The sequence below is a fragment of the Monodon monoceros genome, unplaced genomic scaffold (genome assembly GCF_005190385.1).
Source record: "Monodon monoceros isolate NGI ecotype Baffin Bay Population unplaced genomic scaffold, NGI_Narwhal_1 Super_Scaffold_11, whole genome shotgun sequence".
Lineage (NCBI taxonomy): Eukaryota > Metazoa > Chordata > Mammalia > Artiodactyla > Monodontidae > Monodon > Monodon monoceros.
Genome location: NW_021703767.1, coordinates 83,314,450 through 83,341,362, shown reverse-complemented (window position 1 = coordinate 83,341,362; position 26,913 = coordinate 83,314,450). Strand labels below are relative to the sequence as shown.

General features: G+C 36.6%; 1 protein-coding gene across 4 annotated transcripts in view; it reads left to right on the top strand.

Moving 5' to 3' along the window:
* Nucleotides 1-26,913, top strand: part of YEATS2 (YEATS domain containing 2) — a 107,835-nt gene that overhangs the window by 22,327 nt on the left and 58,595 nt on the right. For all 4 annotated transcript variants that reach the window (XR_003792447.1, XM_029215537.1, XM_029215535.1 and 1 more), the window contains 6 exons: nucleotides 2,923-3,040; nucleotides 6,990-7,087; nucleotides 7,607-7,699; nucleotides 11,387-11,632; nucleotides 13,200-13,315; nucleotides 25,862-26,023. Coding sequence is in view for 3 of the 4 variants with exons in the window: in XM_029215537.1 (XP_029071370.1) it covers nucleotides 2,941-3,040; nucleotides 6,990-7,087; nucleotides 7,607-7,699; nucleotides 11,387-11,632; nucleotides 13,200-13,315; nucleotides 25,862-26,023 (815 nt within the window). In the remaining variant the exon portion in view is untranslated. The remainder of the gene's footprint in view (nucleotides 1-2,922; nucleotides 3,041-6,989; nucleotides 7,088-7,606; nucleotides 7,700-11,386; nucleotides 11,633-13,199; nucleotides 13,316-25,861; nucleotides 26,024-26,913) is intronic.

The following is a 26,913-nucleotide window of genomic DNA, read 5'->3' as shown; positions in this document are numbered from 1 at the left end:
TTTGGATTTGGTCCCATGGTATGGAGAAAATCCTTTCTCACAGACAAATTATGAACAGTAACTGATTTTCTTTTTTAACAGTTTACCACATCAGTATTCTTTTCAATTTCATTTGATTCAAACCCTTAAGAGGATTAGTAGGACATTTTGTTTCAAAGTTGAACCTGACAATATCTAACAACTGTTCGTATTTCCTTTTCATAAATCTCAAAGACAGACAAGAAGAATCCAAAACTTACTATTACATGGATCATTTGTTACACATTCCACATACTTATTACATCATGGTGAGAGCATGCCTTGGCAGATGTGCCTAGCCTTAGGTAGCATATACTTGAATGTGGCATGTATGTCCTTTAGTATTGTTCTTGGTAGAACAGAAGCAGACCTCAATTACTAAAAATGCTCAGTACAGACCTAAATCTTCCTCAGCATGTTTATCGGGGGGAGCTCAAACCTATGCCCAAAGATGACAGGAAAGGCTTTATTACAGGGGCTGCATGAAAATGTGAATTACCTTGGCAGCATAAGTTAATTCATTGGTGGTTTCTTCCTTACCCACCCCACCCCCTTGCACCTCCAAAATCTTCTTTTTTCCCTTCTATTCTCTCAGTTTTAGAGCAGAAGTCAAAAGAGAATTTTGCTTTATCCCTTAAGTGAGGGTAAAACACAATACTGTTTTCTTCAAGAATCCCCAACGTTTTGGGGGAGGAGCCACCGTTACTCCTGAGAGTACTTGGGGAGAGAGGGGGTGTGGGAGGAGAATATGGAGATTATGAAGTCCGCTGAATGGATGAGTGAAGGTGATGCTGGACTCACTCATTTTTACAGATAATCCAGTAAGACTCTTGGTAAACTGTAGAAGACAGGTGGTCACTGAGGAAATGGTATGGTGCAAAACAGATTGGAGATCTGCTATGATGTATCTACTTCTGATACCAGGTTTATCTTGATAGTAGGAGGTTTTGTTGTTGTTCTTTTTCTATCTGCATTAGGGAAAAAGGAATGAGGTTTATTGATTTTTAAGAAAGTATTATTTATGTAATTGCCCAAGATTTTTTCAGGTTGTCTATAACTAGTTGCCGACCAAATGGAGAAGGCTAAAAGAACAATACCCTACTCTCACTTTTTATGAGCTTTAAAAACAGAAAATAATAGTTGGATTCAGGACTTCTCCAAAAATATTCATTTATATTCTAAATTAGAGCAGGTAGGTAATGATTGTGAACAAACATTAAATGGCTTGATTTAGGATGTTTATAAATGCTTGGGGGGGGGTGGGCAGGTAGGATATTTTAAAGTTTAGGGCCATTATACAAAATAACAATTATAGGAAAAATATTCTAGATCCAGGATTTACATACATATCATTACATAATGAGTCTCTCCCAGCTGAATCAAGTGAGTCTACCTCAGAGATTGGTGAAAGAACTGGACTAAGAGCTGAGAGGCTTTTAAATTGTTATTTCTGTCTTAACTTTGAGTGAACAAAAAAATAATTATTTTTGAGTTATATTTTATTTTCATTAATTTTATTTTAAAACTGTTTATTACCTCAATAAATACATTTTGTGTATTTTTGCCTTTGGTTAGGTAAATAATCTCCATCAGTGGTAGAGGAGAGGTTTGGAAATTAGGGAGCTCTTCTTGTCTTTTCTGTCATAGATCAGTCTTCTAAGGGGCAACTCATCTAACCTCCCTGGACCTCTTTTCTTATCTGTCAGTAGACCCTCGCTGCCCAGTAAGGGACCCACCAGCCACAGGTTGTTATTGAATGAACCTTTGTAATGTGGCTAGTCCAAATTAAGGTGTACTCTAGGTGTAAAAGACTTAGTACAAAGGTAAGAATGTAGAATATCTTATTGTTAATATGTTTATATTGATTATATCATTGGAATGATAATATTTTGGGTACATTGGTTAAATAAAATATATTATTAAAATTAATTTCACGCACTTCTTTTTCCTTTTTTAAATGTGGGCACTAGAAAATGTTTATTTCCATTTGTGGCTCACATTATGTTTCTTCTGGATAGTGCTGATCTGTACAGCATTTCCTAAACTGACTCATGAAATAATAAGTGCTCAGTGAAACACAGTTTGGAAGAGGAGCAGTGTCCAGTGGAACTTCCTGCAGTGATAAAATGGTCTGCATCTCTGTTGTCCAATTTAGTAGCTACTGGCCCTGATGGCTATTGAGCACTTGAAATATGGCTAGTGTTCTGAAATGTAGGAAAAGGAACTGAATTTTAAATATTATTTAATTTTAATTAACTTTAAGGAGCCACATATGGCTAGTGGCTAATGTATTGGGACAGTGCAGATCTAAAGATTTATGGGACGGTTTTATTTAAAGACTTGTATACCTAGGACGTGTTTACCATATTGCAAGCTTGTTAGTTTAATATAAGTCTATACAGTTTCTGTTTATTATGAATAATAAAAAATGATCAGTAACAATAATATTTATTAAGTACTTGTTATATAGCATGTACTATGTAAGTACCAGAGGGAGGATTTGTATAATAAATTATTTACTGAGCTATATTCTGTAATATATTTGATGCATTGTGGTTTCCAGGATATTGTGGACTTACCATGTTTTCATGAAAATCTGGTTTCTTTTCTTTCTATATGAGGTCCCTTCTGTGAAAGCCTGGCTCCTTTTGGAAGGTCTGAACAATGTGCTGCCTTGTTAAAGGATTTTCTTTTGAGAGGGAAATGCATGCTTTGTAACAGATGCTGATTTTTTTTTAGTGAACTTTTGAAGTTAGTTATGTTCTTAGCTTTAAAGGGGATGTGTGTGTGTATTTACACAGACTTATAAATATCAGTATTATGTAATATTCCTTTTGTATGTGTGTACACATACATGTATTGATATCAGGCAGTGTTATTAATTAATGTATTATTGCTTCACAGTGAAGAACGAATGTCATCATGTCTGGAATCAAGCGAACAGTCAAAGAAACTGACCCTGATTATGAGGATGTATCTGTGGCCCTTCCAAATAAGCGGCATAAAGCAATTGAGAATTCAGGTAGAAATTCACTTGCCTTAGGAAATTATTTCTTTGTTGACATATGCCTCCCTATAAGATTTATAGGAACTAAAATGAAATGCATGTCCACTATTGTGTATATTTTGAAGAGGTTTGTGAGAGGGATTAGCTAAGTGCTCTGTTTAATAGTAATATACCATGTGTGGCAGGCTGGAACATAATCAGGTAGACTGTGAAAGCGTCAGTAATGAGACAGGCTCTGAGTTTTAGCTATCATTGTGTGTTAGGTGTAATCATAAAGTCTTAGCAATGTGTGTACTACAATGTGGTATCATGTGAGATGATTATAGGTGGTACATGGATTAAGGTTTTTTATTTTAATCATTAATGTTAATGTCTATAGAAAAGAATGGTCTTATCAGACTTGCAGTTTCATGGCTACTGCTTAGGATAAGGCTAACTTTTTTTTTTTTTTTAATTTTAATTCTATTGGAGTATAGTTGATTTACAATGTTGTGTTAGTTTCAGGTGTACAGCAAAGTGATTCAGTTATACACATACATATATTCATTCTTTTTTAGATTCTTTTCTCATATAGGTTATCACAGAATGTCGAGTAGAGTTCCCTGTGCTGTACATATATGTCCTTGTTGGTTATCTGTCTTATGTATAGTAGTGTGTATATCTTCATCCCAAGTGTGTGTATCTTCATCCCAAGCTCCTTATTTATCCCTCCCCCCAAGGGCTAACACTTTTTAAAAATACTATTTAATGGCGTTAATTAGATGTTTCACATGGTTCTCAGATGTGGTAGGTAACTTGAAGGTGGTATATGAATGATGGAAATTTGGGAAACACTGATCTCTGCACTTAGCTGGTGGTGGCTTAGTTAAGGCTCAGAGGCATTAAATTACTTGCCCAAGATCATTTAATTAGTTGAAGACCAGATCATCTGTAGTTACCCAGAATGTTTTAAGCTGTCTCAAGAAAAGTGGCTATATTTGAGTTTCTAAATCAAAATACTGCTAAAATTCATTACTGTTTATTTAAAAAATAAATCTATGTAAGTTATTACAGCTAGATGAAGAAGGTCTCAAAGTCATAGATAAGGTGCTGCAGCTCCACAGAGATCAGGCCTCCAAGGTTAAGTGGTGAAGGAAATTCCGGTCTGTGTCAGTGCAGTCAAGTCATATGTACCCCACAAAAGTCTCTGTGTACCGGAAGTGATTAAATCCAGTTCCAAACAATATAAACATTTCACTGCAACTTTTCTCTCCATTCAGTTGTAATTTTATTTACAAGGATACGTCATTTGCTTTCAATAACAAGCCAGATAAATATGAAAGTATCATGAAACTTAAATTCATTATTCAAATGCATCACATGGCATATCTTTTTTGTAATAAAATAAGAAAAGGGAAAACTTATTGTTTTAGGAAACATCGTAATTTCAATTTAAATCTAATGTAAGTTCGCAAATACGTAGCCTAAGCAGGGACAGTTTTTTGTTACTAAGTGCCAATTTGCTGTTCTTCTTGGTGGCCATTCTCAACCTAATTCCTAATAAAGATTTTATTTTTATTCTTCAGAATTTTTCTCAAAGTAGGTTTGGTAGGATGCTTCCCTTTTTTTAAAAATATGAATTTATTTGTCCATCCACCTCACTGCAAATAACTCAGTTTTGTTTCTTTCTATGGCTGAGTAATATTCCATTGTATATATGTGCCACATCTTCTTTATCCATTCATCTGTCGATGGACACTTAGGTTGCTTCCATGTCCTGACTATTGTAAATAGAGCTGCAGTGAACATTGTGGTACATGTCTCTTTTTGAATTATGGTTTTCTCAGAGTATATATCCAGTATTGGTATTGCTGGGTCATATGGTAGTTCTCTTTGTAGGTTTTTAAGGAACCACTATACTGTTCTCCATAGTGGCTGTATTAATTACATTCCCACCAACAGTGTAAGAGGGTTCCCTTTTCTCCACGCCGTCTCCAGCATTTATTGTTTGTAGATTTTTTGATGATGGCCATTCTGGTGGTGTGAGGTGATACCTCATTGTGGTTTTGATTTGCATTTCTCTAATGATTAGTGACGTTGAGCATTCTTTCATGTGTTTGATGGCCATCTGTATATCTTCTTTGGAGAAATGTCTATTTAGGTCTTCTGCCCATTCTTGGACTGGGCTGTTTGTTTTTTTGATATTGAGCTGCATGAGCTGCTTGTAAATTTTGGAGATTAACCCTTTGTAAATTGCTTCATTTGCAAATATTTTCTCCCATTCTGAGGGTTGTCTTTTTGTCTTGTTTATGTTTTCCTTTGCTGTGCAAAAGCTTTGAAGTTTCATTAGGTCCCATTTGTTTATTTTTGTTTTTATTTCCATTTCTCTAGGAGGTGGGTCAAAAAGGATGTTGCTGCGATTTATGTCGTAGAGTGTTCTGCCTATGTTTTCCTCTAAGAGTTTTATAGTGTCTGGCCTTACATTTAGGTCTTTAATCCATTTTGAGTTTATTTTTGTGTATGGTGTTAGGGAGTGTTCTAATTTTATTCTTTTACATGTAGCTGTCCAGTTTTCCCAGCACCATTTATTGAAGAGGCTGTTTTTTCTCCATTGTATATTCTTGCCTCCATTATCAAAAATAAGGTGACCATATGTCAGCACTAGTTTTAAATTGGCCGTCTAGTGGCATATTTTACGGGGAGAAAATGATATGGGTGATTAAGGGTCCAAATTTTGTCTGCAATTTTTTTTACACCCCAAAGCATGGGTGGTGATTTTTTCATATTACAAACACAGGATCATTATGCAAAATCCCAGGTTTTTCAAGCAGTCATTCGACTCTTCTTTTTTTATTCAAACTACATTTTATTCAAACTACATTTCATATCTGATGTTTTTAACTCTTTGAATTGCATATTACTTTGAGTAGTCATTATCTGAATTGAATTGCCTTCAGAGACATTTTCTGTCCTTTTGAATTCTTTCTTTGCTGGTTCCTTCAGGTAGTTGTAATCAGAAACTGCTGAATTGCATGCTAGATCCTAACTTCCTGCCTTCTTATGAACTGCTCTTGTGTCACAGACTACCTCTTCCTCTAGCTAATTCTTTACTTTCTTTTTCCTTGGGGTTATGGTTTTTCAGAAGTCACCACGTATTTCTCTTGGAATCTTCATGGGTTTCTTTTTCTTTTTTGGTAATTTTATTTTGATGTGATTTCAAACAGAAAAATTGCAAGGAGAATTTGTATGTCTTTTGTCCAGATTAATTCACCGATTGTTTACATTTTGCCTCATTTGGTTTATCATTCTTTTCCCCCATCCCCAATCCATACACACACATACTACACAAATGCATGTATGCATGCAGGTATATATGCACATCGTTTTTTCAGAATCATCAGAAGATACATTAGATACTTGTAAACACATGTGTCTTTCCTAAGGACAAATTTCTTATGTAACCACAGTACAATTATCAGAAGCAGGAAATTTTAACATGTTACATTACATTATCTAATCTGCTGTCCATATTCAAGTTTTACCAGTTGTCCCGGTATTTTATAACTATTCCCCCTCTCCAGGATCACACAATGCATTTAGTTGTTATATCTCTTTAGTCTCTTTTAATATCCTCAACTTTTCTTTGTCTTTCTTGATTTTAGTATTTGAATGTATAGGCCAGTTATTTTGTACAGTGTCCTTCAATTTAGGTTTGTCTGATGTTCGCTGTGATTAGATTCAGCGTTTTTAGCAGGAATGCCACAGAGTGGTGGAGTCTTATCAGTACATCATATCAGAAAACATGCGAGGTCAGTTTGCTTGAATATTTGGTGATGTTACCTTTTCGTTATTGATTAAGGTGATGGCCATTAGGTTTCTCCACTTCAGAGCTACTGTTCCTGGGTTTCTTGTGTTGCTTTGCTGACTTGAATCAAGGCGGCAGCTGATTAATTGGACCTTGGATTATTGTATGTTCTTTGTGCAGCTCGAGATGCTGCTGTGCAGAAGATTGAGACTATTATCAAGGAACAATTTGCACTTGAAATGAAGAATAAGGAACATGAAATTGAGGTCATTGACCAGGTATTATGATGTTAAATTAAAAATAAAGGAACAGAACTATTGAAAAAAACTATGTATGATGAATTTTTTAAAATCTGTTGAGATGGAATTATGGTATATTTTTCCCCTTTGCTGTTCTTTTAAAAGTAGCTTTCTCGTTTTTGGAAAAAAAGACCTGCGCCTTTTTTTTTCTTTAAATGACATTGCAGAAAAAGATAAAGAAAAAAATCACTTGAAATTCCATCCCAAAAGATAATTCCTCTTTGCTTTTGTGCTCAATATCTTTGTGGACATTTCTCAATGAATATGCATATATACATACAAATACATATTAATATGTCTATATACTCTTGCAAACATCGTATTTTGTCATTTTTTAAAATATTTTGCCAATCTGATAGGTGGAAAATGGTCATTTCTATTTGTCTTTCTTTGATTATTAGACAAGTTGAACCTTTGGGTTCATTTACATTTCTTATAAATTGTATATCTCTTCTGTCATTTCCATTTTTTAAAGTAATTAAGTAATATTTATTTTAGCGACTAATTGAGGCAAGAAGGATGATGGATAAACTTCGTGCCTGCATTGTCGCAAACTACTATGCTTCTGCAGGACTTCTGAAAGTTTCTGAGGTAAGTTTTCCCCATATGCAGTCATTTCTGACCACCCATATTGTTGTGTGAAGAGAAATTAGTCTTGATGTGAAATCCCTGCCTTCAAAACATTTCTTATATTGACCATTCGAATTCAAGAAGCCTAGCCTGCCTTCCTGGGAATATACATAAATTTATCATTGTGTTCAACCATATCCTTTAATTATACCTCTCTACATTGTTATTAATCGTTAAGTAACATTTTTTTCTTTTTACTTAATTGTTCTGTAACTAATAGTTATCACTGTTGCTAGGCTTTGCAGATACAAAGATGAGTGTGACCCTGTTCTAACTTGCCTTATTCCTCTTCATTTGATTATGGATGGCTTTGGAATAAATTATAGATCGATTGATTTTTCTCTGACCTTTTACTGCTAATGAATGGCAATTGTTAGTTTCAGTAGATTTATTCTATTCAAGAAGCCCTGATATTTCCCCCTACTTTTTGTGAAAATTTTCAAATATATAGAGAAGGTGAAATAAGCACTTGTTTATGCATCACTTTGCTTCAACAGTTTTAACATTTTGCCATGTTTGCTTCATCTTATTTTTGTCTAAAACATTAAAAAGTTAAGTTCCAAGCATCGTGATGCTTCATCCCTAAATATTTAATCCTAAACGTTCGTCTTCTGTGTAGTCACAATACCTAAGAGAATGAGTTTCTAATATTATTTGATAACTAGTCCATATTCAGATTTTCCCAGTTGTCCCCAAAATATCTTTAAAGTTGGGGTTTTTTTTTGTTTTTTGGTTTTTTTTGGACAGGATCCAATCAGGGTTCATGGGTTACATTTGGCTGTTTTGTTTCTCTTGTCTCATTTTATCTAGAACAGTTCTCCCACCTTTTTTTTCCCTGTGATATTGACTTATTTGAAGAGACCAGGCCATTTATGTTGTAGAATGTCCCACATTTTGGACTTTTTTCCCCTTGGGTTGTTCCTTCATTCCTTCTGTTTTTCTGTAAAATAAGAGTCAAGTCTAAAGATTTGATTAGATTAAGGTTGAGTCTTTTTGGAGATAGTACTTCATAGGTAATGCTGTATACTTCATATTGTATCACATTAGGAGACATAGTATCAGGTTGTGCTACTGTTAGTGATACTAAGTTTAGTCATGGTTAATGTGATTACCACTAGATTGCTCCAGTTATAAAGGATGGGGATAGGATTGAACTGATACAGAAGTATTTCTTCTTGTTTGACGTTTTGATAATTTCTGCGTAAGTTTTGTTTTTTCTTAAGTTTTTTCCAGTTAGAATTAGATAATTCTCCTCTTGGGCAGTACTGGCTCAATGAGAATAGTGGAAGGGCTGCAGGGAGCATAGTAGCATGCTGCTTTGCATCATTCCCTGTGGTTTTTACAGATAAGAGGTACCTGCCATGTATAGGCTTTTGTGTTATCCTGTGGAGCTTTAAGGTATTAGGTATTGGTGATACTCCTGATGTTATCTTAGAGAAATCTGAAGCATTATTTGAGTTTAATCTTAGATGGTAGATAGTTGTTTCTTCTACTGCAGTAGTTTCCATATTACATTTTAGAGTCTGAATTACTTTGCTCAAGCTACCATAACAAATTACCACAAGCTTGGTGGCTTAAAACAACAGGAATTTGGGACTTCTTGGTGGCGCAGTGGATAAGACTCTGCGCTCCCAATGCAGGGGGCCCAGGTTCGATCCCTGGTCAGGGAACTATATCCCACATGCATGATGCAACTAAGAGTTTGCGCATGCCACAACTAAGGAGCCCATGAGCCACAACTAAGGAGCCCGTGTTCTGCAACTAAGGATCTGGAGAGCCTCAACTAAGGAGCCCACCTGCCGCAACTAAGACCCTGCGCAACCAAATAAATTTAAAAAATAAATAAATAAAGGAACCAGACTTTAAAAACAAAACAAAACAAAACAGGAATTTATTATTTCATGATTCTAGAGGCTAGCAGTCCAAAACCAAGTATGTTGGTGGCTAGGCCATGCTCCCTCTGAAGACTCTAGGGAAGAATTCTTCCTTGTCTTCTCCTAGCTTCTGGTGGTTGCTAGCAGTACTTGGCATTCCTTGGCTTGTAGCTGTATCGCTCCAATTTCTGCCTTTAACTTCACATGGACTTTTCCCTTTGTGTGTCTTCTCTGTTTCTTTCTGTATGCAACTTTACCTCTTTTAAGAATACTAGTCAATTGAAGTAAGGCCTACCCAAATCCAGTATGACATCATCTTAACTTGATTACATCTGAAAAGACTGTATTTTCAAGTAGCCACATTCATAGGTCTAGGTGGACATGAATTTTTGGGAGACAGTGTTAACCCAGGGCAGATTCTAAAGTCATCTGTCATATGGCTTGATATTAGACTCAACAAGATGGACATTGTGAGCTAGCAGCTGCCTGACATAGGACTGTAGCTACTCTGAAGAGCTGGTTATTCATTTAATGTTTTGATGCCTTTTTTTTTTAAACCATTAGCAGTACTGAACTGTGCTATTTGATAGTCTAGAAATGTACTGATTTTTATCTTGTATATTCTGATTGGGATTTATTTAAGGATATTTAGGTATATTTTTATCTTTTAGGATCTGCCAATTAATTATTTTTAGTTTGCTCTAACAAAATACATTTATAGCTCTAAAATAAACCTTTATTATTGTTGCTTTGACTCTGAAACACTAGTCTCTGGCTCCCTTTTACTTGCTAAAACAATTATTTTAAATTTCAATTAAGCAATTTCTAAAGCTGGGCTTCCTAGGAAGTAACTACAGTATAACAACACACTATTTTATATGCAAGTAACAAAACACAGAAAAATACCCTAGGCAGGCTTCAGTACTGGACTGAGGGCAAACTATATATCATTATTAATCATTTTAAACCATTCTATGCTACATTTTATTCCTACGCGGGAGCTATTTTACATACACATTTTTAAAAATTTTTATATTTCTTACAGGAATGTTTTATTTAGAGCAGTTGATGTATTTGTATCAAGCAATGTGAGGTTTATTTTTTTTAAGTCAAATCTGACTTTCCATGTGTTACTATATATATTTTTTTTTTTTAATTTTTTAATTTACTTATTTTTGGCTGTGTTGGGTCTTCGTTGCTCCCATGGGCTTTCTCTAGTTGCAGCGAGTGGAGGCTACTCTTCATTGCGGTGCGTGGGCTTCTTATCTCAGTGGCTTCTCTTGTTGCGGAGCATGGGCTCTAGGCGTGTGGGCTTCAGTAGTTGTGGCACATGGGCTCAGTAGTTGTGGCTCACGGGCTTTAGAGCGCAGGCTCAGGAGTTGTGGCGCATGGGCTTAGTTGCTCCGTGGCATGTGGGATCTTCCTGGACCAGGGCTCGAACCCATGTCCCCTGCATTGGCAGGCGGATTCTTAACCACTGTGCCACCAGGGAAGTCTCTATATATTTATCTTTACTTTTCACTTACCTTCTGAGGACTTGCATCTTTAGCTTTTAGTGTTAGGACCTTTGCATAATTATTTATCATTCTCTAGTTTTTGTTTTGTTGATTTGGGCCACGTTAAGGAGTTTGGACTTCATTTTATGGGAGTGGGGTGATTTTGAAGGATTTTAAGCATGACTGGAAATAGATAAGCGTTTTTGGGAAGATCAGACTTCTGCCTACTTTTGGTGGATATGATTAAAAGTTTGTTTTGCTTACCCTCATTTTTGCAGGGATCAAAGACATGTGATACAATGGTTTTTAATCATCCTGCTGTCAAGAAATTTTTGGAATCACCATCTAGGTCATCATCTCCTGCCAATCAGAGATCAGAAACACCATCAGCCAATCATTCAGAAAGTGATTCTTTATCTCAGCACAATGACTTCTTATCTGACAAAGACACTAACAGCAATGTGGACATAGAGGAAAGACTCTCAAGCAACACAGAGCAGAGACCAAGCCGAAATACTGGAAGGGTATAGTTGGATGGATGGGAGGGAGCCAAAAGAGAAGGGAACCAGTATTTATTAAGAATGCACATATTATTTCATTTAACCTTCATAGGAACCATAGGATATAAGTTAATTATATCCCTTTTAGAGATGGAGAAACTGAGTCTCTATGACGTTTAAGTTATATTTTTTCACAGGTATCAGAACTGAGAATTAAACTTTTGTTTTTTTATATTTGTCCACAGTATCAGAACTGAGAATCAAACCTGTGTCTTTTTGATTTTACAGTTCAAGGCTCCTGTGTACCGCACAACTCCTAGATGCCATTCATGTAGATTTGAAAGAAACTTAGAGGAGTTGGCAGTACTGTGTCCACTCTATCATGTTTATTCTCTCAAGAGCAGTGGCTCTTCTTCAGTTTCCTCTTTGAAATTTTATGTTCTAAGATGCTTTAATAACTGGAGGAAATTTGAAAAACAATAAGTAGAATTGAAAACTGTTTATCGCTCTTTGATCCTGTCAGTTTGTAATTTGAATTCCCATCTCAAGCTGCTCTGATCTTCTTGGTGTAATACTTGGCTATAGAATCCTTACTGGATAAGACCAGTGGTTTTTCTCAGCCAGATGTTCTGTGATAGAGGAAATTCCCAGGCTGCTTTCCACATACTCAGACATCAAGGATTTGATTATTTTGATAAAATTAAAAATGTTTTTGATTATAAATTCATATGTGTTCATTTTTGAAAATTAAACTGCAGAAAAATAAGAGAGAGTAGAAAAGTCATTCATAATGCCACCACCCAAAATCAGAACTCTTAGTGTTTGGATTTAGTTGTCTCCTTCTCATGTACTTTCTGGGGAAATACTGCATATGTTTTTCTTTTTTTAATTAAAATGAATTTAGGTCACACTAGTCATAGGATTTAGAAACCTACTACCTTTTATGTAATATGCATGCTCATGTTTATGTAACAGATACTTAGTGTTTACTGTGTACCAAGCATTTTTCTAAAAACTGTACAAAACCATCATCTGAGATAGATACTATTATCATCCTTATATTATAGATGAGGAAATGGAGACAGAAAAGTTAAGTAATTACCCAAGCTGACACATCTAGTAAATGTAAGGGCCAAGGCTTAAACACTGGCTGTCTATCTCCATAGTCAAACTTTAAATTAATCATTATGTTTATGTTACGTCTTATTGAAAAATTTGTAATAGTACAGAAGATTGAAAAGAAAGTAAATTCCGTTGACCCCTTCCCCCATTTCCATATCCCAGAGGTAACTGTTGTAGTAGTTTCTTGTGTATCCTTCCACATCCTATTTGCATATACAAAGCAGCTGTTTATGACTATTACAAACACACACACATATGTGGAATTACAGTGTACAAACTTTTTCTATAAACTAATGCAAAAATTATAGTAAAATTATTCTTTCATGCTCTGAGAACAGCCACAAAGCCAGAGAATTTTGTAATTGAAAAAAAATTGAGTTAGTCCATCCATACCTTTTATGATTTTGTGGTTTCTGCCTATTGAAAATTGTCTAAATTGAAAATTAAACTTGATTATGATTTTTTCTAGGACACTTCTGGTATTACTGGCTCCCATAAAACAGAGCAGCGGAATACTGATCTTACAGGAGATGAGACTTCACGACTTTTTGTAAAGAAAACAATAGTAGTGGGCAATGTGTCCAAGTGAGTATTCAGTTGAATTGTCTCATTTTCAGTCATCCATTTTTGGTAATACTCTGGCATACTCTTATTATCACAGTATTACAGTAAGTATAGGCCTCAAGGATTCTTTTTCCCAAACTCTTAGTTGTTTTGAAAGTGAATGAAAGTCCAGAGACTTGAGACTGCTCCAGTGTGTCTGCTAATCTTTGATGTAGGATAAAATTGTGCTTGGTAAAAATTTTGTAGATGTGAACTTTTATGCAAATGGTGTGTTTTATTAAGCATGTAACTGTGGATGACTTTGGAGGAACTTTTGACTTCTTCTGGCCTAGTTCTATCCTTAGGGGCCTTACCTATTCCTAAAAATGTTTATTTGGTTGCCCAAATTGAAATGTTTTAAATATATAACAAAAGGTTGTAGCTCAGGTCTTGAAGACAGAATTCCTTCAAGCTAAAGGGCTATCTCTTTAACAGTATTATCTCATGCTGTCTTGTGGTAACATCATCATTTTTGCCGAGTATCTAGGAATAGATAAAGACATCATAAATCTTCAAACAGCGTAAGAATGTTATTTCCTCACAAAGCCTTATTTGCCCTTCTCCTCACTAGGCATATTTATTTCCTCTATGCTCTCTTGTCATTTTTATCATATTATATAGTTATTTCCTATTTTCATATATTTTTTCAAATCAGGCTGAATCTCTTTTGGGTAGACAGTATATCTTGTTTGTTTTTGTATCTTGTAGTAGTTGGTGTTCAGTAAATATTTGACTGATGAATGAATCAGTATATTTATGAAAATTGTAATTAGATTCAATTACTGAAAATAAAGGATTCAGAATTACAGTAAATATCTGGGGAGGGGGAATCAGATCTCGGGGGAGTCTTCCAAGTCCCAATTGATGGACCACTGATAACAAATAAGAAGTACATTAAAAATCTCAGGATAATAAAAACAAAGATTCTCAATGGTCTGTGTCGTAGTATTTAAATAGAAGCATGAAATATGACTAAGGCAATTAGGTTTCTGTTGCATGGATTATTTTATTTTATTTTATTTTATTTTTATTCGTTTTGCGGTACGTGGGCCTCTCACTGTTGTGGCCTCTCCCGTTGCGGAGCACAGGCTCCGAACGCACAGGCTCAGCAGCCATGGCTCACGGGCCCAGCCGCTCCGTAGCATGTGGGATCTTCCCGGACTGGGGCATGAACCCGTGACCCCTGCATCGGCAGGCGGACTCTCAACCACTGCACCACCAGGGAAGCCCCTCATGGATTATTTTAGAATTAGCATGCATTCAGCTAAGGGGACTAATATGAAGTGTTGAGGTCTCAACTATAGTACAAGACAGGTCAGCCCAGAAAAGGCCAAAACTAGAAATTCATGAAGACTCACCAGGCCACCAGAAGATTGGGGAGAAACAGTTACTGACATTTTCAAACAATTATGTCTGATTTGTAGGTTTTGGTGTTTAAGACCAGCTAGAACTTAAAATACTGGTTAACCATGAATTTTAAGTAGAGAGGAATGATTGGCGTGAGAATTATAAAGTCCTTGTTTGTTCTGGAAGAGGATAAAAATATCGATTTACTTTGGACTTTGTTAAGAATGCTCATTAACATATCTAAGATAACAGTGAAAAGAACAGACATAGAGATTTAAACTTTAAAGGTAGTAAGGGGTTGGACTTCCCTGGTGGTGCAGTGGTTAAGAATCTGCCTGCTGATGCAGGGGACATGGGTTTGTGCCCCGGTCCGGGAGGATCCAACATGCCATAGAGCGGCTGGGCCCGTGAGCCATGGCCGCTGAGCCTGCGCTCTGCAATGGGAGAGGCCACAACAGTGAGAGGCCCGCGTACTGCAAAAAAAAAAAAAAATCCGCCTGCCAAATCAGGGGACAGGGGTTCGAGCCCTGGTCCAGGAAGATCCCACATACTGTGCGGCACAACTACAGAGCCTGTACTCTAGAGTCCGTGAGCTGCCCACAAGCCACAACTACTGAAGCCCGCGTGCTGTAACTACTGAACCCCACGCACCTAGAGCGCGTGCTCCGCAACAGGAGAAGCCACCACAATGAGAAGCCTGCGCACCGCAACGAAGAGTAGCTCCTGCTTGCTGCAGCTAGAGAAAGCCTGCGTGCAGCAATGAAGACTCAACGTAGCCAAAAAGAAAAATGTAGTAAGGTGTGAGGAGAATTGAATGAAGAAAAGGGGAAAACCCCCCTGATTCCAAAGGAAGGCAAGCAGGAGCAGGAGAAGGGATGTGGAAACGAAGAAAAAAAGAAAAAGACAAATAGTATAAAATAATTTAGTAGCAATAAATCTAAATGTATCAACAATCATGAAAAATGCATATGGATTTAATTATCTAATGAAAAGAAATAGTTATACTGAGATAAAATAACATCTTTATGCTAATGCATTTGAAAATTTAGATGAAATAGAGAATTCCTAGAAAAACACAACTTAAAATGACTCAAAAAAGGAAAAACCTTGAATAGTTTTAGAACTACTAAGTAAGTTTAATTATTGATTTTTAAAACATTTTCTTCATAAAACCAAATTAAACCATGAGGCTTAGATTGCTTTAAAGGCTGAGTGAACAGCTAATTCCAATTGTGTAGAAAATCTTATGGGGAAAAAGAGAACATTTGTCAGTTTACATTATGAAGATAGCATAAGTTTGTTAACAGAGCCAAACAGGGAGTTCATAAGAAAAGGAAAATTATAGGACATTGACACTGATAAATATAGAGATGAAAGGGCTGAACAAAATCGTTAGCAAACTGAAGTCAGTAACTAATGATAGTACTTCATGATCAGGAAATGCAAGTTTGGATTAACATTAGAAATTAATAAATATGATAAAGGACATAAAACATGACCACCTCAAAAGATGCAGAAACATTTGACAAAATTCAAGTCTATTTGTGGTGAATCCTCATGGCAGACTTGGAATTTAGTTAATCAGATAAAGAATATCTCAAAACACCTTCAACAAATATACTCAATGGTAAACAATTAAACACCTTCCCCTTTAGGTTCAGAACAAGACAAGAGATGCTCAGTGTTACTACTCCTATTCACCACTGCACTTGGAGATACTAATAGAGTCATAATACATTAGTAAATATGAGGATTAGAAAAGAAGAAACAAAGTGTCATTATTAATAGATGATATAATTGTCTACACAGAAAAATCTAAAACAATTCTTGATAGTTTTAGAGTTACTAAGAGAGCTTGGCAAGACTATTGAATTACAGTATCAATACACAGAAGTTGATTGTGTTTCTGTATGACAGACTTAGAAAACAGTTCTAAAAAGATGCATTTACGGGTTTCCCTGGTGGCGCAGTGGTTGAGAGTCCGCCTGCTGATGCAGGGGACACGGGTTCGTGCCCTGGTCCGGGAAGATCCCACATGCCACGGAGTGGCTGGGCCCGTAAGCCATGGCCGCTGATCCTGCGCATCCGGAGCCTGTGCTCCGCAACAGGAGAAAAGATGCATTTACTATAGCAATAAAAAATACAACATAAACAAAAGATATGCTAGCCTTTCATGAAAATGAATAAAATTTTATTAAAACACATGAAAGAACTAAGTAATTAGGAACTTCTCTGGTGGTCCAGTGGTTAAGACTCCATGTTCTCAATGCAGGGGGCACAGGTTCAATTCCTGGTCAGGGAACTAGGGTCCCACATGCCACAGGGTGTGATCAATAAATAAATAAATAGATCACTATACCATGTTCAGGATAGGAAGGCTCAATATTGTAAAAGATACCACTTCCCCCTAAGTTGATATGTAAATATTCTGATTAAAATCTCAGTAGCGTTCAGGAAATTCACAGGCTGGCTTTTATTTGTGAAAAACCAAAGGGTCAAGGTGGGACATGAATACTCCTAAAGAAAAACTAGATTAGGCAACTTGGCCCACTGCATTGCTAAGGATAACCATAGACATAGATGAAAGTATAGAAGTCCATGACCATATTTTACAACAAAATGTAATAAGGGGGCCTTGTGAAATAAAGACAGAGCTTCAAAAGGGAGGGCTAAGGATTCTAGTTTTACCATGGTCAGGATTTCAGGGAATGGCTTGTTTTGGCTTTTAAAAGGCAAGAGACCAGTTGCATCCTTCTTGGCAGCAATGGGTAGGAAACAGAAGAGTTCAAAGTTCTAGCACTTTGAAACCTGAATGAAATCAACCCAAAGGCTGGAGGTTTCCTAACCCAGGAATAAAGTATGCCAGTTTATTTCTACCTAATGTACCCACTTAGCAGGAAAAGCAAGATTGATTTTTTTTAATTGCATGGTGATAATCAGAAAACAAAACAAACTTTAAGGGAATGCCCCTTAGGCCAAAAAAAAAGTTTAAAAGAAAAGGGTTAACTGCAAAGATTCACTTTGGTTAGCTGTTAAATATTGAATGAATTTCAGGGGTTTTTTAAATTGAAAAGTTTCTCCCACCCTTATCCCCTGGCAACCATTTTTCTACTCTGCTTCTATGAGTTCGACTTTTTTTTAGATTCCACATCAAAGTGATACCAAGCAGTATTTGTCTTTGTCTGACTTATGTCACTTAGCATAATGCCTTCAAGCTCCATCCAGTTTGTCACAAATGGCAGGATTTACCTTTTATCTCAGAACTGAATATTCCCGTGTGTGTGTGTGTGTGTGTGTGTGTGTGTGTGTGTGTGTGTGTGTGTAGTGTGTGTAGTGTGTATGGTGTGTGTATGTGGTCATATCTTTATCCATCCCTTTTAAAACATTTTTTTAAACTGAAGTATAATTGACCTAACAACATTATATTAGTTTTAGATATGCAACATAGTGATTTGATATTTTTATACATTGCAAAATGATCACCACGATAAGTCTAGTTACCATCTATCACCATAGCTATACATTATCTGTATATTACGTGACTTATTTATTTTATAACTGGAAGTTTATGTCTCTTTATCTCCCTCATCTATTTCCTTCATCCACCAACCCCCTCCCCTCTGGCAAACAGCAGTTTATTCTCTGTATCTATCAATCTGTTTCGGTTTTGTTATGTTAGTTTTGTTTAGATTCCACATAAAAGTGAAATCATAGTGGGTTTTTTTTCTTAAATTTTATTTATTTATTTAATTATTTTTGTCTGTGTTGGGTCTTCGTTTCTGTGCATGGGCGTTCTCTAGTTACGGCGAGAGGGGGCCACTCTTCATCGTGGTGCGCGGGCCTCTCACTGTCGCGGCCTCTCTTGTTGCGGAGCACAAGCTCCAGACGCGCAGGCTCAGTAGTTGTGGCTCACAGGCCTAGTTGCTCCGCGGCATGTGGGATCTTCCCAGACCAGGGCTCAAACCCGTGTCTGCTGCATTGGCAGGCAGGTTCTCAACCACTGCGCCACCAGGGAAGCCCATAGTGTTTGTTTTTCTCTGACTTATTTCACTTAGCATAATACCCTCTAGGTCCATCCATATTCTCACAAATGGCGAGATTTCATTCTTTTTTATGGCTGAATAATATTCTATTGTATGTATATACCGCATCTTGATTCCATTCATCTGTTGATGTATGCTTAGGTTGCTTTAATATCTTGGCTATTGTAAGTAATGCTGCAGTGAACATAAGGGTATATTTATCTTTTTGAATTAGTGTTTTGAATATGGTTGGAATTTCCAGAAGTGGAACTGCTGGATCATGATAGCCATTCTGACAGTTGTGAGGTGATATCTCATTGTGGTTTTGATTTGAATTTCCCTGATGATTAGTAATGTTGAGCATCATTTCATGTGTCTGTTGACCATCTCTGTGTCTTCTTTGGAATAATGTCTATTCAGGTCCTCTGCCCATTTTTATTTTTTTATTTATTTATTTTTTTTGCGGTACGCAGGCCTTTCACTGTTGTGGCCTCTCCCGTTGCGGAGCACAGGCTCCAGACACACAGGCTCAGCAGCCATGGCTCACGGGTCTAGCCGCTCCATGGCATGTGGAATCTTCCTGGACCAGGGCACGAACCCGTGTCCCCTGCATTGGCAGGCGGACTCTCAACCACTGCGCCACCAGGGAAGCCCTCTCTGCCCATTTTTTAATCGGGTTGTTTGTTTTTTTGATGTTGAGTTCTATGAGTTCTTGGTATATTTTGGATATTAACCCCTTATCACAGATATGTCATTTGCAAATATCTTCTCCCATTTATCAGGCTGCTTATTTGTTTTGTTCATAGTTCCCATCAATGTGTAAAAGCTTTTTAGTTTAATGTGGTCCCATTTGTTTATTTTGGCTTTTGTTGCTCTTGCCTGAGAAGACATATTAAAAAAGTTATTGCGAAGACTAATGTCAAAGAGCATACTGCCTATGTTTTCTTCTAGGATTTTTATGGTTTCAGGTCTTACATTTAAGTCTTTAATCCATTTTGAGTTTAATTTTGTATATGGTTTGAGAAAGTAGTCCAGTTTGATTCTTTTGCATGTTGCTGTCTGGTTTTCCCAGCACCATTTATTGAAGATGCTATTTTTTACCCATTGTATATTCTCGCCTCCTTTGTTGTAGGTTAATGGACCAATAAGTGTGGGTTTGTTTCTGGGCTCTCTGTTCTGTTCCGTTAATCTATGTGTCTGTTTTTATGTTAGTACCATACTGTTTTGATAACTGTAGCTTTATAGTGTATATCCATTCATCTCTTGACAGACACTTGTTTCCTTGTCTTAGCTATTGTAAATAATGCTGCAGTGAACATGGGAGTACAGATATCTCTTTGATATCCTTTTTTATTGTCTTTGCTTATATATACAGAAATGGGGTAGTTTTTAATTTTTTGTGGACCCTCCATACTGTTTTCCATAGTGGCTGCATTTACATTCCCACCAACAGTGCATAAGTGTTCTCTTTTCTCCATATTCTCACCAACACTTGTTATCTCTTATATTTTTGATGATAGCCATTCTAACAGATGTGAGATGATAACTCATTGTGGTTTTGATTTGCATTTGCCTGATGATTAGTGATGTTGATCACCTTTTCATGTACCTTTTGACCATTTGTACGTCTTCCTTGGAAAAATATTTACTTCCTCTGCCTATTTCCAAGTCAGGTTTTTGTTTTGTTTTTTTGCTATTATGTGAGTTCCTCATATGTTTTGAATATTAACCCTTTATCAGGTTCATGATTTGCAAATATTTTTTCCCATTCCATAGGTTGCCTTTTCATTTTGTTGGTGGTTTCCTATCCTGTGCAAAAGCTTTTTAGTTTGTTGTAGTTCCACTTGTTTATTTTTGCTTTTGTTGCCTCTGTTTTTGGTGTCAAATCCAAAAAACCATTGCCCAGACCAATATCAAAAAGCTTACCCCTTATACTTTCTTTTAGGAGTTTTATGGTTTCAGGTCTTAAATTTAACTTGTTAATCCATTTTGAGTTTATTTTTGTGTGTGGTGTGGATAGAGGTTCAGTTTCATTCTTTTGCACATGGCTTTACAGTTTTCCCAATACCATTTATTGAAGAAACTATCCTTCCCCCATTGTATATCTTATCTCCTTTGTCGGAAACTAATTGACCAGTCGGTGTGGGTTTATTTCTGGCCCCTCTATTCTGTTTCATTGATTTATGTGTTTTTATGCCAAAACAACACTTTTGATTACTGCAGTTTTGTAATATAGTTTGAAATCAGGAAGTGTGATGATGCCTGCAGCTTTGTTCTTCTTTCTCAAGACTGATCTGGGTATTCAGAATCTTCTCTGGTTCCATACAGATTTTAGGATTGTTTTTCTATTTCTGTGAAAAATGCCATTGGAATTTTATAGGGATTGTATTGAATCTAAATTGCTTTGGATAGTATGAACATCTTAACTATTAATTCTTCCAATACATGAGCACAGAATATATATTTATTTGTGCCTTCTTCAGTTTCTTTCATCATTGTCTTATAGTTTTCAGTGTACAGGTCTTTTACCTCTTTGGTTAAATTTATTGCTAAGTATGTTATTGTATTTGATGCTCTTGTAAATGAAATTATTGTCTTAATTTCTCTTTCTGATAGTTTGTTGTTAGTGTATAGAAACACAACTGATTTTTTATGTTGATTTTATATCCTGTAACTTTACTGAATTCATTTATTAGTTTTAACAGTTTTGTGGTGGAATCTTTAGGTTTTTCTATATGATATTATGTTGTGTGCAAATAGAGACCATTTTACTTCTTCCTTTCCAGTTTGGTTGCCTTTTATTTCTTTTTCTTGTCTAACTGCTCTGGCTGGGACTTACAGTACTGTGTAGAAAGACGTGGCAAGAGTGGACATCCTTGTCTTGTTCCTGATCTTAGAGGAAAAGCTTCCAGCGTTCACCATTGAATATGATGTTAGCTGTAGGCTTGTCATATGTGACCTTTATTATGTTGAGTTATGCTTCCTCTATACCCAGTTTGTTGAGAGTTTTTATCATGAATGGGTATTGAATTTTGTCAAATGCTTTTTCTGCATCTATTGAGATGATCATATGATTTTTAGCCTTCATTTTATTAATGTGGTGTGTTGCATTGGTTGATTTGTGGATGTCAAACCATCATTGCATGCCTGGAATAAATCCCACTTGATCATGTTGTTGATACTTTTAACACATTATTGACCAGGGGATTTTTGCAGAAACTAACACCTGTGGCTGATGGTCTGTTATGTAAGTGAATATTGAAACACCTGTGTTTGAGTAAATATCAGCAACGTTTTTTTACTTAATGTATTTATTTGAAACTTTGTACATGTCTTACTAAAGCATTCTGGTATTTCGTTAGAGTGTGATAGGCAGTATAGCAGGCACCTCTGTGCAGGGGAACAGAGCATCTATTACAAATATACCATGTTTCAATGCACTTTCCCCTGGAATAGCAGACTCTACACTTTCTGGTGGCATTTTTTTTGGGTCCTGTGGGTATTATTTCCTCTAGAATATATTCTTTTATTTTACCTGATAGTTGACAAGGTGGATCTTTGCGGCGCACTGTTCTAGAAACGCCACAAGAAGGACCAGGTGTGGGACTACCGCTGTATTATCAGAATGGTCAATTCCCCATTCTCTAGCTACTGCTAACAAAAATTGCTTGTAAGTCATTTTATTCTGTGCATTAAGGCTGCAATAAATTTTAAACACATTGAATAAAACTGCAATTACTCAAATATAAACCTACTTTCTTATACCATTTTCGAATTCTCCGGAGGATATTGAAGTTTGCCAGATATTGATTGGATCGATCAACTCCCTTCATGTATTTATTATACCCTAATATACAGGTGGGCTTAGTTATCTGATGGCCAGTCCTCCGTCTTCTTTTCCTGTAGTTGCTATGGAGGTGTCATGAATAGTTGTCACCATGAGGACTAGCCTCTTGTCTTTCCATATAAGAAGAGTCACTTCTCCCTTCCATAAGAATGTCATTTCACCCCTCTGTAGATTTTTAGATTTCTCCTTTAATTGGTTTGGTAGACCACGATTCTCTCTTACAGTCCCACAAACTCTTTTTTTATTTTTCAACAATATTTCAGATGTGGACACACTGTTGTAATAATTGTCTTGGTAAATATAGTGCCATGAACCGAGATAAGGTTGTAGGACCAATAATATTGTTTCTTGCAGTTTCTTTCCTTCACCCATGTAAATCTCAAAGTTGCCTATATATCCGGTTTCACTTTCACTCACCATCCTGACCAAAATTCCATATTTTGTAAGTTTTCTGGGATTATAGGTTTTGTTTTCTTTTTTTTTTGGATTATAGGTTTTGAATCTGAGTTGTCCCCTCCACTTTATCATTGCCTCCTCAAGTGATAGCTCTTGTTTGGGTATATAGATCGATTGAAATTTTGGTAGAAAATAATCCAAAAGAGGTTTTTGAAATTCTGTCTGTAGCAAGTGGAGTTTCTGAGTTATCGGTAAAGTGAAGAAATACCATTATTTGTTGAAACCTTCTCGTCATAATCTTTGGAAAGATTGGTGTTTCGGGATCAGTCAACCAGTATTCTTTCCAGTGTGACTTTCTTAATTGTCCCATCAAAATTATTTTTATTTTATTTTATTTTTTTTTGCGGTATGCGGGCCTCTCACTGTTGTGGCCTCTCCTGTTGCGGAGCGCAGGCTACGGACACGCAGGCTTAGCGGCCATGACTCACAGGCCCAGCTGCTCCGTGGCATGTGGGATCTTCCCGGACCGGGGCATGAACCCGTGTCCCCTGCATCGGCAGGCGGACTCTCAACCACTGCGCCACCAGGGAAGTCCCCATCAAAATTATTAATCCAAGAAACTTCTTCATGTCACTATTGGTTACATCAGTCCATTTTAAAGCCTTATCATACTTTTTATTTATTTATTTTGTGGTACGCGGGCCTCTCACTGTTGTGGCCTCTCCTGTTGCGGAGCACAGGCTCCGGACTCTCAGGCTCAGCGGCCATGGCTCACGGGCCCAGCCGCTCTGCGGCATGTGGGATCCTCCTGGACCGGGGCATGAACCCATGTCCCCTGCATCGGCAGGCGGACTCTCAACCACTGCGCCACCAGGGAAGCCCCTTATCATACTTTTTATATGATTTTTCATTCTGTTGGTAATACAGGTTTGTTTGAGAACCGACCAACTTGAAAAAGTCATTACCAAAAATTAATTCTGTTATTTGACTAACACTTTGCGGGTTATTACATTCAGTAGTTACACCTGATACACCTGTAAAGTCTTCTAATTTTCGTGAAGTGTTGTCTTCAAACCACTCTTCCGTAGAAGCAAAGGAGCATTCTCCAGCACCGTGAGTTTCATTTTCACTTTCCGTATCAGAATCAATCACTAAGGTTTTTTGTCTTTTTGTTGGTCTAATAATTCACATCGTCTGAATCAGAACTATATTCTGAAGAACTGTCATCTTCTGAGGCACTAGTGTATATGTCACTGGGACAGTCAGAGAAAGTATCTGTATAAAATTCACTGAAAAATTCTTCTTCACTCAAAATTGGTGATGCGTCATTTTTGAAAATTTTATGGTAATAAACTTGCATTTATAATATACACAAGATTGGGACAAAAACCTAACAGAGCAAAATGTGAATGATAATGACAGTCATAAGTTGTATAATGAACCCTTGATCAATTTTAAGCTGTAACAACTTCGCACTGTGATGTTAATTGTATCACTCTCTATTGATACGTCTCCAGTCAATAACGTTCGGGTAACAAAAGACGCATTATTACCTCTCAGGTCAGTAATGTGTCAATGTACTGTTGAATTCTGTTTACTAATGTTTTGTTGAAGAATTTTGCATCTACTTTTATCAGGGATACTGGCTTGTAATTTCCTTGTAGTATCCTTATTTGGCTTTGATATCAGGGTAATTTTGGCTTTGTTAAATGAGTTTGTTGGGCTTCCCTGGTGGCGCAGCAGTTGAGAGTCCGCCTGCCGATGCAGGGGACACGGGTTCGTGCCCCGGTCTGGGAAGATCCCACATGCTGCTGAGCGGCTAGGCCCGTGAGCCATGGCCGCTGAGCCTGCGCGTCTGGAGCCTGTGCTCCGCAACGGGAGAGGCCACAACAGTGAGAGGCCCGCCTACCACAAAAAAAAAAAAAAAAAAGTTTGTTGAGTGTGCCCTCCTCTTCTGTTTTTTGGAAGAGATTGAGGATTGGTACCAATTCTTTAAATGTTTGGTAGAATTTACCCTTTAAAGCTATCTGGTCCTGGAATGTACTTTTTTGGGAGGTTTTTACTAATTCAATCGTATTGGTACCAATTCTTTAAATGTTTGGTAGAATTCACCCTTTAAAGCCATCTGGTCCTGGAATGTACTTTTTTGGGATGTTTTTACGAATTCAGTCTCCTTATTAGTAATTGTTCTGTTCAGATTTTCTATTTCTTCACGATTCAGTCTGGATGAGCTGTGTATTTTTAGGATTTATTCACTACTTCTAAGTTGTCTGGTTCGTTGGTGTTTAATTGTTCTCCGTCTCTTATGATCCTTTGTATTTGTGTAGTATGAGTTGTAACATCTCCACTTTCATTTATAATTTTATTTATTTGAGTCTGTTGTCCCCCCCCCCCCTTTCTTGGTAAGTCTGGGTAAAGGTTTTTGTCTATTTTGTTTATCTTTTCAAAAAACAAGCTCTTAGTTTGTTTGATCTTTTCTACTGTGTTTTTGGTCTCAATTTATTTCCACTCTGATCTTGGTTTTTTCCTTCCTTCTCCTAACTTTGGGCTTAGTCTGTTTTTTTCTTTCTAGTTCCTTACAGTGTAAAGTTAGATTGTGTATATGAAGTCTTTCTTTTTTCTTAATGTAGGCATTTATCACTGTAAACTTCTTTCTTAGAACTGTTTTTGCTGCATCACTTAGGTTTTGGTGTGCTCTACTTCCATTTTCAGTTGTCTCAAGATATTTTTTGATTTCTCTTTTGATTTTTTTTTCACCTATTTGTTGGTAAGTAGCATGTTGCTTAATCTTCACATATATGTAAATTTTCCTATTTTCGTCTTGTAATTGATTTTTAATCTTGTTTCAAGTAGTAGTTAATTGGTTTGTTAGGAAAAAAGAATTCGAGTAGTTTTTTTTTTCTTTCTCTACTCTAGGTACATACCTCCTGATAAGAGAGAAGAAAACGACCAATCAACCCACAAGTGGATGGTATATGTCCGAGGGTCTCGTAGAGAACCCAGCATTAATCATTTTGTCAAGAAAGTTTGGTTCTTTCTTCATCCCAGCTATAAACCAAATGACCTTGTGGAAGTTAGGTGAGCACACTTGCGTTATTAAACCTGAGAAGTACAGATTTACTGAAGTGGAAGGAAAGTGATTTAACTTGAGAACACTCCCTTGAAATTCTTGTGTCATTAATAATTTACTCAGTTTCGGCTTTTAGTCACAGTATAGTTTTAGCTGTGGTTCCCTCTTGCAGATTTCTGTCTCACTGAACAGGTACCATCCCCTTCTGTCAGGTTGTTACCATATGAATTATATTAGCTGATTCTCCTCTCCTCTGGAAATAGCTTAACTTGTTTATATAGATACAATGTTACTGTTTTTTATGATTATCAGAATATAATAGAATTAAATAAAGGTTTCTGAAATTACAGAAATATTTAATGTTGAAAGTTCTCCATGATCTCACCTTCTCAGAAGTAACCCTTAATGATATTTTTCCTGTATATATAAACCTAGTATAGTTGTTGAGGTTCTTTGTTGTCATTATTTCACAAAGATCGAATGATAATATATATTGTTCTGAAATTTGTTTCATTTAGGTGTATTCTTTACATCTTTATGTGATGTTACGTATCACATATATATTCATTATATGACTGTATTGTGGAAGTGGTTGTGGGTCTTTATCAGTGAAATCTCCTGTATCCTCAGCTTTCTTCAGAACATTCCCTCCACTCCTGACTCTTAAGTAAAACATGGCTATCTCCTGAGAACACCACTTCTCCCAAGAAAACTTTCAAGTGGCAGCTGTTTTTTCTCTCACACAGCGTGTACCATTGGGTCTAAAAATGGGGTGCATGTCTTTCTTGCTCATATTTGTGGCTTCTAGACCACCTTTTCCCTTTTTCTCTCTAAAAACCTCAGCTCCTTAGAAACTTCGTAAGATCTGCTGCTCCTCCTTGTCACAGGCATCTACTGA